The sequence below is a fragment of the Morchella sextelata genome (genome assembly GCF_020137385.1).
Source record: "Morchella sextelata strain SCLS chromosome Unknown scls_4, whole genome shotgun sequence".
NCBI classification, from domain to species: Eukaryota; Fungi; Ascomycota; class Pezizomycetes; order Pezizales; family Morchellaceae; genus Morchella; species Morchella sextelata.
Genome location: NW_025408619.1, coordinates 1,314,027 through 1,328,342, shown reverse-complemented (window position 1 = coordinate 1,328,342; position 14,316 = coordinate 1,314,027). Strand labels below are relative to the sequence as shown.

At 45.2% G+C, this 14,316-nt stretch overlaps 3 protein-coding genes across 3 annotated transcripts; 1 reads left to right on the top strand and 2 right to left on the bottom strand.

Moving 5' to 3' along the window:
* Positions 1-1,517: 1,517 nt before the first annotated feature.
* H6S33_010253 (uncharacterized protein) lies at positions 1,518-4,036 on the bottom strand (the record flags this gene model as incomplete). Its single annotated transcript, XM_044841618.1, has 8 exons — positions 1,518-1,637; positions 1,703-1,979; positions 2,046-2,319; positions 2,378-2,477; positions 2,544-2,663; positions 2,718-2,788; positions 2,847-3,547; positions 3,609-4,036. The coding sequence occupies 8 exons, from the start codon at positions 4,034-4,036 to the stop codon at positions 1,518-1,520; spliced, it is 2,091 nt and encodes a 696-aa protein (XP_044697396.1).
* Positions 4,037-4,773: 737 nt separating this feature from the next.
* Positions 4,774-5,165, top strand: H6S33_010252 (uncharacterized protein; the record flags this gene model as incomplete). Its single annotated transcript, XM_044841617.1, has 4 exons — positions 4,774-4,785; positions 4,846-4,952; positions 5,025-5,075; positions 5,126-5,165. The coding sequence occupies 4 exons, from the start codon at positions 4,774-4,776 to the stop codon at positions 5,163-5,165; spliced, it is 210 nt and encodes a 69-aa protein (XP_044697395.1).
* Positions 5,166-8,875: 3,710 nt separating this feature from the next.
* Positions 8,876-13,463, bottom strand: H6S33_010251 (uncharacterized protein; the record flags this gene model as incomplete). Its single annotated transcript, XM_044841616.1, has 3 exons — positions 8,876-9,055; positions 9,131-11,636; positions 11,698-13,463. 3 exons carry the CDS (start codon positions 13,461-13,463, stop codon positions 8,876-8,878), a joined length of 4,452 nt encoding a protein of 1,483 aa, XP_044697394.1.
* Between the last annotated feature and the right edge of the window lie 853 nt (positions 13,464-14,316).

Below are 14,316 nucleotides of genomic sequence, written 5' to 3'. Positions count from 1 at the left end.
TCCTCGGGAAATGCGTTAGAAAAGTGGAACATTAACGTACGTGGGGATAGCTGGATGGATGATCGTCGTGCATCATCATCAACCACAGACAGACACACAGGCGTTGAAGAGAAGATGAACCTTATTTTTTATATTAACCCCACCTATCAACCACTAGTTAACTAACTTTGCGGTCTGTTAATGTTGTCCTAGGTGGAGAGGGGGGGGGGTGGAGGGGGGGATCTTTGGAAAACATGTATATCAGGAGAAACGTAGCAGAATACGAATTCAAAAACAGGACATGTTTTCTTTTCTCCTCATTTTTTTTCCCCCCGAAAAGTATATTGTGGAGTTGCGCCCTAGCTTCTTCTCCCCCGCCTCCACGAAAGACTGAAGTTTGACTGTGGGGAAACAAAAAAGCAAAGAAAGGCGACGGACAACCCATGGTCCCGATCTCAACCGAAGTCAGCAATCTCCATCTCTGGAGCATTCCGTCAGTTGAATAACGGAGAATTGCACGGGGCGGAATAAAAAAAGAGAGGGCCAAACTACATGTGGCCAAACCCGCCTCTACATAACATCATGGCTTCTGGAAGACCGCATCTCGTCGAGCTAGGGCAGCGGAATTTCCCCGGGCGAACGAAAGTGTTTCTACAGTGATGAGTGATGAGATAGACGGCTCGGCTCATCTTGCTCTCATTTGCCAGTGTTTTTGTTTTTCGAGGGCCACCCCGGTTTGAAACAAAAAAAAGACAGAATATATTGTTGGCTAGATGCAGACGCACAAAGGCACGTGACGTTCATTGGGTACAACACGACATTTAACCCCACCATCTATCTACCGTAACGGAGCAACCACTGTGAAGATCGAGTCCCCCGCCGAAGAATCGTGGTTGCGTCTAGGCTGACCGCAAATTCCCAACCTCATCTAAAAGAAATCTGAGGAAAGACATGGGAAAAGGAATATAAAAACGCTAGAAAAGTGGCGTGCCATAAAAGAAAAAAGCCTATATACCAATGGGATATAAGAGTGAGAAGAAAAACAAATTCCCGGGGAAAAAGAAATGCAAAAAAAAAGCTTATTCCTAAATGCAGAGCGAAAATATCACCCCGACAGACCGGCCAAGGAGGAAAGAAACTCAAAGTAGAGAGTTTTTGAGAGATATGTAGTTGTACATGTAAATCTCGTAGAGAGATGAAGGGGATTGTAAAAGAGGACGAATTTTTGGAAAAAGAAAAGAATCAATATCACAAACGCCCACCAAAACCGGACAAAACCGAACAACGGCTTTCAGTCTGCCTTCCCATCCATCACGCACATTCTTTTCGCCATAATATCCTTAAACCGAAAACATTAAGAGTACAAGATAAAATAAGATTATCTGTACCCTAGGCTCCCCAGAGTGTAGAAGAGGGAGGGTAAAGCTAGAAGGAAAAAAAGGAAAAGGAAACCCACAAAAATGACTCAGGTAAGATGTTAAAAGAAAAGGAGTAATTCCAGATAGCACCGCTCATGGAGGCGATTAGAGCTTAGTAACTTAATTGTTGACCTTGACAAGCGTTCCTTCCTCGCTCATGAGCTGGCTATTTGGAATTTGATCGAACCATTGAGTTTCGGGGTTGTACTGATATGTGTTGAATTGAGTCCCATAAGGTTTCTATTATCAATACACGTTAGCATATCTGTAAAAACTGACAATATAGAAGAAAATGTGCATCTCACCGGTTCAAGGCCATAAATCCTGCCCAATGGAACGTCCAATTTGGCAACGTCTTTTCTGTCCAATCCAAGAAAATATGCTAGAAGGACTCTTGCAACGACTCGGTGTCCAATCAACAACACATGGTCGGTCATACGTTCCACCTCAACGATGACTGCGCGAAGACGGTTGATTACATCCAAATATGATTCGCCGCCAACTCCAGGATAGCGATAATGAAGCTTATCTGCTTTACGCAAAGCATACTGGTCTGGCCATATGGATTTAATATCATTGTATCTAAAGACCAAAGATGTTGTTATTCAGTGAGCCAATATGTAAGATATAAGGTAGCGGGGATCATACGTCTTTCCTTCAGCCACTCCCGCGCTGAGCTCATTGAGCATCCGCATTTCTTTGATGTCAAACTCCTCCTCATCAAAGTATTGAGCAGTCTGGATACTCCTTTGAAGCATTGATGTCCACACACAAAAGTTCTTCTCTGCAGGCTTGCCATCCTCGTCCATTGAATCTCCCTTGGAATATTCAGGGTTGGGAGGTGTGATATCACCGGCACGAGGGGGCATATGTACGGACTCATGTTTCTGTAATTGACGTTGCCGGAAAAGGGTGCGTTGATCTATAAAAGTAGAATTTAGCTTAAGAAGAATTGATCCCGAAGCTTCTTGAAAACTTACGCTCCATAAAAGATGTTAAAGCTTTCGCATATTTCTTTCCCTCCTCACTCAAGGGGGCATCTCCTCCAATTTTACCAAGCACATTGTCGGTGGATTCGCCCTAAAAAAATTCTGTTAGAGCAGATGCTTTAATACCAATTTTAAATAACGAAAATAAATTTCTTACATGGCGAGTAATCCATATTTGACGGTGAGCAAGATTGAAATTCAAAAGGAAATAAACAGTCTGGGCGCCAAGAAAGCCCTTAACTTGGTGGGTTACCACCTTGCGTCCAACATCAATCATCTAGAAGACAAATTAGTTTACCAAACCTCCAAAGAGTAAGTCAATTAATGATACCTTGATATACTGCATTCCCTGTTTTTCCTCGAATTCACCAAGGGTGACATAGTTCTTTTCATAAATGGCAACTGAAACAAGTTTTAGTATGGATAGCTCCTAGTATTCGCTCATTGATGGGAAACATGCCTCGTTTCTTGAAGTCCTCCAATGCCTTCACTGGATCCTGCCCTTTATAATCCGGACCACTCAGTTTCAGACGCATGTTTGCCTCAAGCAACTGCTGATCATGGCACTCGCTCTCCAAGAATAGCACACCCAACTCTTTTCCCGCAACCTCTCTAACTCTATCTACGATAGCCTTTCTCCTTTCCAAGGTTGAGTTTGTGGCATCCAAGATCCCAATAGACCCGCGATGCAGCACGTAGTCTAGAAGTTCATCCAGTGTCTCCAAAGCAACCTTCTCCCTAAGCTCTGCAGCAGCCTTGTTCGCTGGATCAAAAAATGCGGCAGATTGGTCTAGTCCCCCTGCAATATCACTAACACTGGAATCGGTGCGCTTGTGTCCATTAACTGGAGGGGGGAGGGGGGCAAATGAGGTATTTGACAATTTGAGCAAATTCGCTGCCGTGACAGGTCCTGAGGTGGAGACCAAACCATCCGGAGCGCCAGCAGCAAGACGCCTTCTCTTACCAACATTGAAGATTTCAGTGTCATGCTGAAGCCAATTAAGATATCTTGCCACCTTCTTTGTGATGTAACTCTTCCCTCGAGCCGGAAGTCCAACCATCACGATAACAAGCTTCGCACCGATATCACGGTTTGCAATGCGGCCATCGGGCGACACTTTAGATTTTGTGAGACCCGGAATGTCTAAGGTTGTGGCCCGGCTGGATTACTGTCAATACGAAGAATTCCTTAAACTGAGTCATAAGATCATAAGAAACTCACATTCTTGGAGAATTTGGAGCAGTAGCAACTGGCGTGTCCGAAAGGTTTAACCCTAGGCCAATAGCTGCAGAAGTAGGAGGAGGTGCAAGATGGTCGATATCGCGCCCACCAGAATTGGTTCGAGTCATCGCAGGTGTGCTCATGACAGATTTGGCAATCGACGAGTGCTGTGTTTGCTTAATCGGCAACGGACTGTGGGCAGGATTGAGAGCAGCAGACATTACAGGAGGAGATGCAGGAGAGACGATTGGAATGGCTGGGCCTCCGCCTACATCTAGAGACATCAAATCCTCAGAGATATCTGGTATTGAGAGGGTGCTTAAATGACTAGGAGAGTGACAAGTTGTACGGTGGAATGTTGAGGGAGCTGGCGACATTTTGGGGGAATGTGAAGTCGCCTGGGCAGCAGAGTGCGCAGGCGGGACCATCTTTGCAACTATTGAATAGTAAAGTACTGACAGAGGGGAGCGAAGTGGGGAAGATGAGATGAATTCCGTGGATAAGAGGGGTTAGGAGGAGCTAGGTGAGATGATACTAGTAGTAATGAATAATAGGTGTAAAATAGAAAAGTAATTAGTAGCTGATGGTTGGGGAAAAATATAAAGGGAGGGGAGGGAAGAAATTATAAATATGGGAACTTGGAAGTGGGTGCTGTAACTCAAGCGGGAAGGCTTTTCTGACGCCAGACAAGACAGACACCAGACACCAGACACCAGACGCACGCACCATCAGCACCACCACCATTATGACTGTCACTTTCACCACAACCTACCATAAAACTTGTAAAGCTCAATGTAACCATATCCGTCGAGTACAGCATGTCACCGTTGCTACTCTACCATGCGACATCCTGCAGTGCGACCTCTGTAGCTCCTGGGATAAGCTGCAAGTAAAAAAACTCTCCTTGACCGATTACGTCTAACCAACCCCTGCACCCAATCACCTCCCTCGCCTCTAGAACATGTTTGGTTCTAGCTCCTTGGGTACCCCTCAGTCGAACCTATAGTATTCAGATCTCCGAGATCCGTTCAGGCAAACATCATGCAACTTATCAAAAAAAGAATATTTTCCCTTCAAATACCTTCCATCATCATCATCACCTCTCGATCTCCTGGCAAAACGAAAGATGGGAAGAAACATAAAAAGACACGTAACGATACTCTCTATGTACAAGCTGGTAAAGTCAACTGCCTGTGCATTAATACAATATATTATACCCGACTAACTACATACAAAGCAGTACATGATTCTCATTCCAACTAAACACGATATCAGATCAACCGGCGCGATGGGGCTCAAAATTAAACGTTGTGGGGTCTATCCCAAAGAAGTTCTTAGAGTCAGGTTTGTCGCAGCACGCAACCAGGTGTGTGGATTTTCTCGGATCGGATCGGATTTTCATACAAGCGCGACCAGGGATACTATTTCTCCTGAGCCCTCAAACACCCTGTTTGAGCATTTTATCATGTGAAATCGCCCAGAGCGATTATTCCGTTTCTTTCGCTTACTAGTATAAGGGCCCTACTACCGGTACTAGTGATCCGGAGAGTTGGATGATATCTCGTGTTTTCCCGGCGTCTCTCTGCCGGTCCCAGATAACGTGTTGAAGTCGAAAGCTTTCCGTCAACAGACCATTCTGATACAAGTGTAGAATAGTCCTAATGTTTCTCTGCAGAAACACATGTTCATCTCGAGATAAACCCGGTCGTGGGAAGACTTGCATTTGTCAAATATATTCCATGCCAGCTAGAGCTCTAAATGGATGCCGGTCATTAGAATTTCACCAAAAAAGTCAGCTTACCACTGAAATAAGCCCCGTCACCACGTGTATTCGATTAAGACGATATTGACACCGGTCCGACCCCTGCTACGATCATAGTGCATGCTCATGACACCATGATAGCGCAGGTAAGACACATTCGCGTACACTTGAGCCTCAAAGCCAAGTCCTCGGGAGCAACCGTTGGTATCTTGGCATTGTTAAACCCTTCATCTTCTTTACCTACGTGTGTGTGTGTGTGTGTGAAGTCATTTGAATTGTTTCTAGGTACAACCATCGCATGCAGTATAAACTATGGCGTAAAGACCTATCCCCAATGCCAGTCCCCCAGTTATAGTAACTATGGTATGCTACCAACCGCACTCCTCTTACAAGGTTGATGACTAAGGAAACCCCCGCCTAAGAAAAAAGGAGAAAAATAAAGATAACACAAAGGAAAATAGCATAACCAAAGAGAAAAAAAGTACTAGTATCCCAAAAACCCCAGCTATAGTGACTATGGTATGCCACCAACCGCACATCCCCTTGAAGGGCAGATGGTGGGGGGGAGAGAGGTTTGCCGGCCTGGAAATGACGGCTTGGAGGAAGAGGAGAAGGAGGAGCAGGTGCTGGTGGTCTTTGGAAGGTGACCTTCGAGCTCGATATCCGACATCTTCTTTACCTACGCATATCTAATAAGTATATAGATATACCGATATGCAATGTGTTATTTAAAGGTTTTGATTGGCCAGGTTTGAGGGGTTTTCTTTTTCTCTATCAAATATGTTTGTCAGTAAGTAGATATTCTATCAAATATGTTGGAGTTAGTAGATATTCTATCAAATATGTTTGAGTCAGCCAGTAGATATTGGTTCCAACATACCTTGAGTCAACCAAATAGTATATCAGATATGTGCACAGGGCATCTTGGGGTTTCAGTGATCTTAAGCGTTGGTAAACTGATATTGTTTAAGCCATAACAGTTCCTACTCCGGCCAAAGGCCGGAAAATGCTTGTTTAGATTCATAATATCCCGAGCTTCAATAGAGTCTTTTAGCTGCGCGAGTTGGACAGAAAGTCGAGCAGGTTGGACAGAAAGTATAGCTATTTTAGGAAGAGACTTGCAGCCGTTCAACCAATAAGATGTGCAGGACTTTTTGTCGAAGTGCTCGACTTTCTGTCCAACTCTTGCAGCTAAAGGGCTCTAATCTGCATCAATGGAGTTAAACAACTTGATCCAATGGGGTTGTTGGGAATCAACCTGGTTCTTACCTTTCAAAAAATAATTAAATGACCCCGAGGTTTTTTTCTTCATTTCTGCTGCGTACGTACCGGGCGTTGAGGGTAAATACGAAGAATCTGATAAGGGAGTCTTGCTGTGAAATAGGTGTGTTTATCTTATCAGATTCTCGGTATTTATGGTTAACCCCGGTACATATGTATAAAAACCGGTCCTCTCCTAATACCTCCCAGTCTTTTGTTCCGAGATGTTAACTTTCCTTCAGGCAAAGTATTTGCAAAACGCCATGGTATCATTTCTGTAGCCTTTATCTTGATTGGAGTATTGCATATACTACTATAGAAACTTCAGTATCAGTCACTAAGGGGATAAAACTTCTCTAGTTATATCCCAATATCCCGACCGCTGTAGATTTGGCTTTGGTTTATTCGAAGGGTCTATGATTCACCACTCAAGTGTGGGGCAAACTGAATAAAGGAGTGAATAGGAGACATTGCTTCATCTACGATATAACCAAACTTCCTATTTTGACCTTACCGTCGCTGCATTTCAATCACAACCGACTTGACAGCTTGCGCCTGGGCTCGGGCCGCTGTCACTCAAAGAACCTGGGAAGAATAGTCAAACATTTCAGTTAGGGCTGACCGTTGATAGCTGAGATCAGACGACACGTGCACGCCTAAGGTTTCTGTTTCTGTCGATGTATTGGGAAAGAGATAATAACAACGGTTATTGTTCGTTGGATTTTTTATTAGAACTAGGGGTCAAGGAATATAAATTAGTCCGTCCCCCACCCCTTTGCTGAAGGGCAATTTCAACGCGGAGGCGATACTGATATGTTTATTACTTAGGCTAGCCATAGGATAGCTATGGTGTGATAAAGAGACTGTAGCGATGGCAAATGGTCTTTAGGGCTCGTATTTTTCCAACCACAGCATAGGGAATACGTCATGTTGTCGACCCTGGATTTAGGGACCGAGATTAGTGCTCCTAAATCGACTTTTACTGCATTAGGCCATGGGTCAACTGAACTACATAGGAAATGTTTGAGGCAACACTTCAATGAATCGCTTAAAGACTGGCCTCCAAATTATCAAGGTATTTATCTACGAAATAATATATGGCAGATCTAGATATGGGATGCCCTGTAGAAATGGTAACCAATATATGACTTAGAGGAAAAGACTAAACAAACCATAGAGAAGAGTAACTATATGTATACAGCTAAACGTATAAATACAAGGTCCAGGGTTTGGCATCGTTGCCAGAATCACACATTATCACTCGAAAACGGCAAGCGGCTATTGAATTCAAGTTTCTACTAATGGTTCCGGCCCGGGCGGAACCGTGAATATTCCGATTTGAGCCTCCCCTTTACCGGCATCTCTTTATCAGCGGCTTGATATGCATTTAAGCAATGGGTTTTCTTCGGCAAAATAGTTGCTGGGTTTTAATGCACAGGATCGAAAATGCCGACTTTCCTGCGGGGGTAGACTCGTGGGTTAGGGGATTTCATCTGCAACCAATTAAGGCACAATTGCCATACCCGAATACGAACCGACTCCGACTTTTGAGACATCTTTTAACTTTTGGAGGGATACAGTCATTTCCTGGACAATGGCGGGTGGGGAATTCTCAACCAATCACAGGGTCTCAAATGGACAAGAAGCCGGTTGACTCATTCATTCACTATTGAACCGAAGGGACGACTCTTCAGCTTGGGTTTTATCCTCAGTCACATATATTCATTTAATGAGGTCTGCTGGTTCAAAACTCAAAAAGTAATGATACCTTAGATTACATACTATATAGAGTGAGGAAAAACTGAGGAAAACCGAACATTCGTCATCATTATGGCTATTACGAAGGCCTAGTGTCTCTTAGCATGTAAGCCATCCTCAACTACATGCAAGAAACAAACGAATACCCAAAAAAAAAACACTAAAACGCCTCCTAACTCGAACTCGTTACCAACGAAAATACAAAAAAAAGGAATCCACCAATGTTATAATAACTTAGAGAAACATTTAAAGGAGACGTCGACGCGATCTATCACGCTGACAGGAATTGCGCTGAAAGAAAGTGCGCTGAAGACAATAAAACACAAGGCAATAACGAAGTAAGTTATAATAAACGAGCAAAGAAAATAAAACAGCTTTTTAAATGGGGAGATTCAAAGGAATTAGTTCAATAAAGAAATCTGAGGATATCAATAGCATCCAACATAAGGAACCAAATTGCAAAGAACAAGTCAACAATATAAACAAACTACACTGCTTCTAGCTCACCGCCGACTGCATTCACTATGATTGCACCTAACCGATCACTGACACTTGATGGGTCTTGGATTGCGTCCCGGGCGAAAGAGAAAACGATCTTTGAGGTGGACCATATCCGGGGTCCCCAACTTGTCGCCATGGCCATCATGATGAAAATTAAGACAGGCAGCTAGAGGTTTTGTTAGTCGAAGTTCAAAGGCGGAGTAGTCTGCATCACCGGAAAGAAGAAGAGGGTTCTGCTTACCCAGAAAAAGTATAACCGTCTATCATTGCTAATCTTCTTCATCTTGCGAGCATGTGCACGGTACTCATCCTGCTGTGCCTTGGTGATATCTCTACCACCCTTTGCGATTCTTCGTTGCAACTCGCCCATATCAAGCGAAGTTGTACTTGAAGATGCGGATAAGGGACTTTCAGCACGTTCGATAATCGTTGGTTCCACCACTTTTGCATCGTCCGCATCTGCTCCTCTCATTAAGACGATATCACCAGCAGAGTTTGAAGGTTGTCCAGGCCAAGGGAAAATTTCGTCATAAGCAGGTGGTGCTTGAGGATTGCTGAAAAGTTCCCACCACTTGTAATCTCCATCTTTCATGTCTTGCTGGGTTGGATTTGGGTTTGCGGCGGACCACGGGTTGAGATTCTGAAGGAGGTTCTGTTGGAACCCGGCGGCAGTAGGCATAGCTGGAAGATTCCAATGATTCTGGAAGTTTTGAAGGCTCGCTGCAAAGTTCTCCTTCCAAGCTGCCATCATTGCTGAAGGCGATGGTGCGATCTCTGTTGATGATGCGGAGGTAGATCCTGGAGAAACTTGAGCTGCTTCAAGTGTAAGCTTGTCCTTTACAGAAACATTCGCCATTGCAGCTGTTGCAGCAGCCATATCTCGAAGACTATTTCTTCTCGAATTCTCCCAGATATCATCCGCTTCTTCGTCATCAGTGTCAATGCTAACTGCTTCGTCACTTGTAGCGTAGAAATCATCAATTCCCATAGGCTTCGGGCGCCCATGACTCATTGGATCCACCGAGCCCCATAACGAACGCATAGAAGCTGCACTATTTGCTCGACTTCTGCGACCAAAGTGCTGATCAGACGCCCCGGAGCTAGTGCGACTATGGCGTTTTGAAGGCGCCTGGTCAAATGTCTGTTGCGCCACCATAAGTGCTAAATCTTGGGCTGTCTTTCCAGTCTTCGTCTGAATGCTGGCATCTGCTTTATTGAGAAGAAGTCGTTTGACTATTTCGGGTTTGTTGTGTAATGCCGCGAAATGCATTGGCGTGTACCCGTTCTTGTCGCGTACATCAGAGAACGCGCCCCTTGCCAGAAGTGCTGCAACAAATCTTTGCATCCCCAAGATACAGGCAAGATGAAGCATCGTCTGACCAGCCTTATTTCGGAGATTGAGACGGGCAGGGTGCGGACTATCGTCAAGGTCTATCGTATCCAAGCATCTCAACAGGGTTGGTTCCAATTCAAATTGCCCGAATTCCGCTGCAAGACGTCGGACGGAATGTTGGCGAGAACCATTTCCACCACCGTTGTCGGAAGCCTGAGAGGTACCCTGCCCAAAAGTACCTGTTCGGTTCTCGATAATGCTCCTCGCAATATCTTGGGCATTTGCTAAGCTTCCATGCATTTTAATACCCACAATTTGTAATGCTAGTTCCATCAGTGACTTTTCGGTGTCGTCGACATATGTGAAAAGAGGATAGTGACTAGGCGCCTTTTGGAGCGGAAGACCCTGTAACGTAACTACTACTGGCCCAGCAGACGATCTGGGAGGTAATAAGCAAATAAGGGTTGAACTGCTGTAGCAGATATTCTGAGCTGCGGGGATGTCTCCAAACAAGACTGTAAGTCCGTTGACGAATCCCTTGCCTAGAACTGTGACTTCGATCCCGCCCCGAGTAGTTCCTTCTCCTGGAATTAGTCGACCAATCTCTGGTATTAGAGAGCCATCTCGATCATGCCTCTGCATGGAATCGGAGGGCATCTGTCTTAGAACAGCATGCTGTTGAGCTTGCTGGGATACAAAGGAGCTGCGGGGAGATGGACTGGTCACAGCACTGGCATAAGCAGATCGAGGAGAGGTGAATTGCGACTGCTCAATCTGGGGCCTGAAATCGCCTGATGTGCCATCAAATGAAAACCTTCGAGAGTCATTCGTTTCTGAAGGAGTTGAAGGCTCTTGGAATTGGATTGCAAGAGGACCTCCCTGTCTAAAATTATTCATATCATAAGCACCCGCCATAAACTGATGCTGGGAGGGCACAGTATGTGATCCCTGGAACGAAGGGTTAGGGTTGTCAAGTTTAGTCATAGCTAGGTTTGCTGGTACTTTATTCACAGAGTTTATCCTTCTCTTCTTGGTATGAGGAGCTCCAGGCGATGGGCCAAACTGAGGAGACTGTTGAGATACTGCAGATTGAGGAGACAACGGGCCCCCGTTCCGATTAAACGGGGAACCGAAGCGGACTGGGTTAGAATATTGAGGGGCTTGAGCAACTGGCGAAGTCGTCTGAGAAAACATTCCTTGTTCATCATGCCGAGGTGCGAACTGGTTGGAGTTCGGATGGAGTGTGGAGTATACGCCCTGCTGTGAAGCCGCTCCAATGATCTTTATATCTTGAGATCCAGCAGGCATTGTAGAAAGAGTCGAGTTGGATTTGTGATCATCTGTGATGAGGATAGAGCTTGTAATCTGTTGAGCGATGACTTCGTCCAAATGATTCTTGATCGTGAAGATAACTCTAGATATAATATTAGAACATCCTCGATTCTGTATATTAGCGGTTTCGTAGGGCTACAAACCTAAACCCTTCTTTCTCGCCTTGGTGTCGACAATAGCAGGCAAGCCTCATATGAAGTTCAACCATCATTCCACCTTCGAGATTTCCAGGCGCCAAACTTGAGTGGTACTGAGATTTCGATATAGGCATCCATTCCCGGACCTCCGTGTTATTGAAAACCACTGCTCTTTTTGCTTCATCCTCTTTCCATTCATCCTCTTCCTTGATCTTTTTCGCTTTTTTCCTTGCAGCCCGTTTTCTTTCTCTTGACATGCAGCCAAGGCAAATCTTGACCTCTCCTCCACTTAGCGGACTTGTTTTGTCTGAGTTCGAGTTTTCACTACGAGGTGCGTCATCTGAATCATCTCCGCTAGATCCTTCAATCATTTCCATTCTTTGCGAAGGGTCTTTTCTGTAACCGGGCAGAACATCTTCTCCACGTGCACGTGCCAAAGCACTTGCAAGCCAATCATGATTCCGCATGGCGCTAGAGCAGACGAGATTCGCGTGCAATTCCAACATGTCGGGAGACTTTGTGACTGGTGGCTTGGCATATAACTTCGGTTTTGAAATGGTGTGTCTCGGCAAGTGAAGTTTGGTAACCCCGGCTGGGAAAGGGAAGAGATGAATTTTGACTGGAATCTGTGTCTCAACCCTGGATTTGGTTGGTATCTGGTCCACACTCAGAGTCGACGGGAGATGCATTGGAAAATGGACTCCTGTAGCTGGATGAGATGGTGGTTGTGGTTGTGGTGGCACAGCACATGACCTGGATTGAGAAGCTATTGACGAAGGGCGTTTCTGGTTAATTCGGGAGGAACCGGCAATTGGCCTGGCTTGTTGTGACGCATTAAATGAATACTGATCCCATGGCGTTGAAGGATTTGGTGGCGTAGTAAACCTTTGCCCATTTCTTGAATCATCGGGCGAATGCGCCTCATAATACGTCGGTGAACTAACAGCAGTTGTGTGTGTCGATTTTATAGTCTGTGCAGCATTCCCATCGTCTGACATTTCAAAGAAACTATCATCAAAAATCTGATCCTGACTTCTTTTCCGACGATTCCCAGCCATACGCATATTTGTGTTGTTGGAATCATCCTCCATGAAATTTTGTCCAAAGTGATTGCTGCCAAACGGCACAGGGCTTAACGGCATATGTTGTTGTTGTGGGCCGTCAATATTATGAAGTGATATTGGTGCCGGAAATGAAGACGACTGTTGGGCTACTGGATCAGGTACAGAAAGCGCTGCTTCGTCAAAGTTGAAAAACTGGTCAACATCGAATTGATCGGAACCTCGACCCTCGCCATTCATATCCAACGCTGATTCGAGCTTTATCGGAGATTTCCGGGAATTTTGAATACTACTTCGTGCTTTGATACCGCCTGAAAAGTCCCCGCTCATCTCCACATCACCCCCTGGACCTAGAATAGCCTCCGTTGCGAAAGATTCCAATGACGACCCTTTTTTAGACCTTGAATCCAGATCTGAAGAATCCGATATCACAGAAATAGATGAAGGTGTAAGGGGCTGTTGATATCCAAGAGAAAAAATAGTTGATCGTTCGAAATCCCCCTCAAAGCCACCCAATTGTTGAAATTGTTGTGAATTATCACGCGGTTCTGTAAAGTCTGGAGGCGGTGTTAGGCCTTGGGAAAAGTTGGCTGTCGTCCAAAGTTGTTCTGAAGGAAGTTTGGAACGGCCGAAGGTAGGCGAGGACAGGGAGGACGTGTTCGTTAAAGAGGAGTCGGAAGGGCTGCTACTATTCAATTCCTCCTCATTCATCGCCCACCCGATAGCTCGTTTAGTGATATCTTTAAGTGCTGTTTTTTGATGATGGAAACGGTGTAAAGATCTGTCGCAAGCTTTTAGTATATGGTCCACCAATCCATCTGTTCATAATTAACGCCAGCGCCCAAATTTCTCGTTGTTTTGCCATCCTTGACTACTGCCACCGTTGAAGCAGCTAGCCCCTCACCCGAAAACACCAACCAACTGCGAAAAGTAAGGGGTAAGTGAAGTAGAGCTTACTACTGAGTTTAACAGAGCTTTCCGGGGATCCTAGTTGAACGAGGTGTTTGAAGGTTAGGTAGGAGGCAGGACTTCAGTGTTGCCCTGGAGAAATTTTCGATCGGCAGGGTATTACGGGCTGTGGAAGTTCCAGAATGAACGGCACTGCGGGATAAACACTTCTCGGTTCCTTATTTTGGGGGGCTAAGAACCTGGAGGAAGATGAATGAATGGATGGAGAGGGTCCTGGAGATGCCGTGACGTCTTGTTTGGTGTATGGAATGAACGTGGAAACGTGTAAATGGGTTGGTACAGCTGGGCGGGGGTGGTGTAAGTAGATGAATAGGTTGTTAAGTTGTGGGTGTGTGTGTCGAAGGGCGGGCGTGTAATAGACGTCGATGATAGTCAAGGGAGTATGTATGGTGGTATGTACGTACGGAGTCTGTCAGGATGTTGTCGGTAAATTACCGTATGGTGGTTGAACGGACGTCGACAGCAGTTACTCTTTTTTCTTCCTGGGTAAGGACCGGGACTAGCACGAGTGAGATTGTTGGTGTGCTGCTATGTATTTACTTACTACGTGCTCTGCCTACACTTTCTTTGGAGTAGTTAAGAGCGGGTGTGCTCG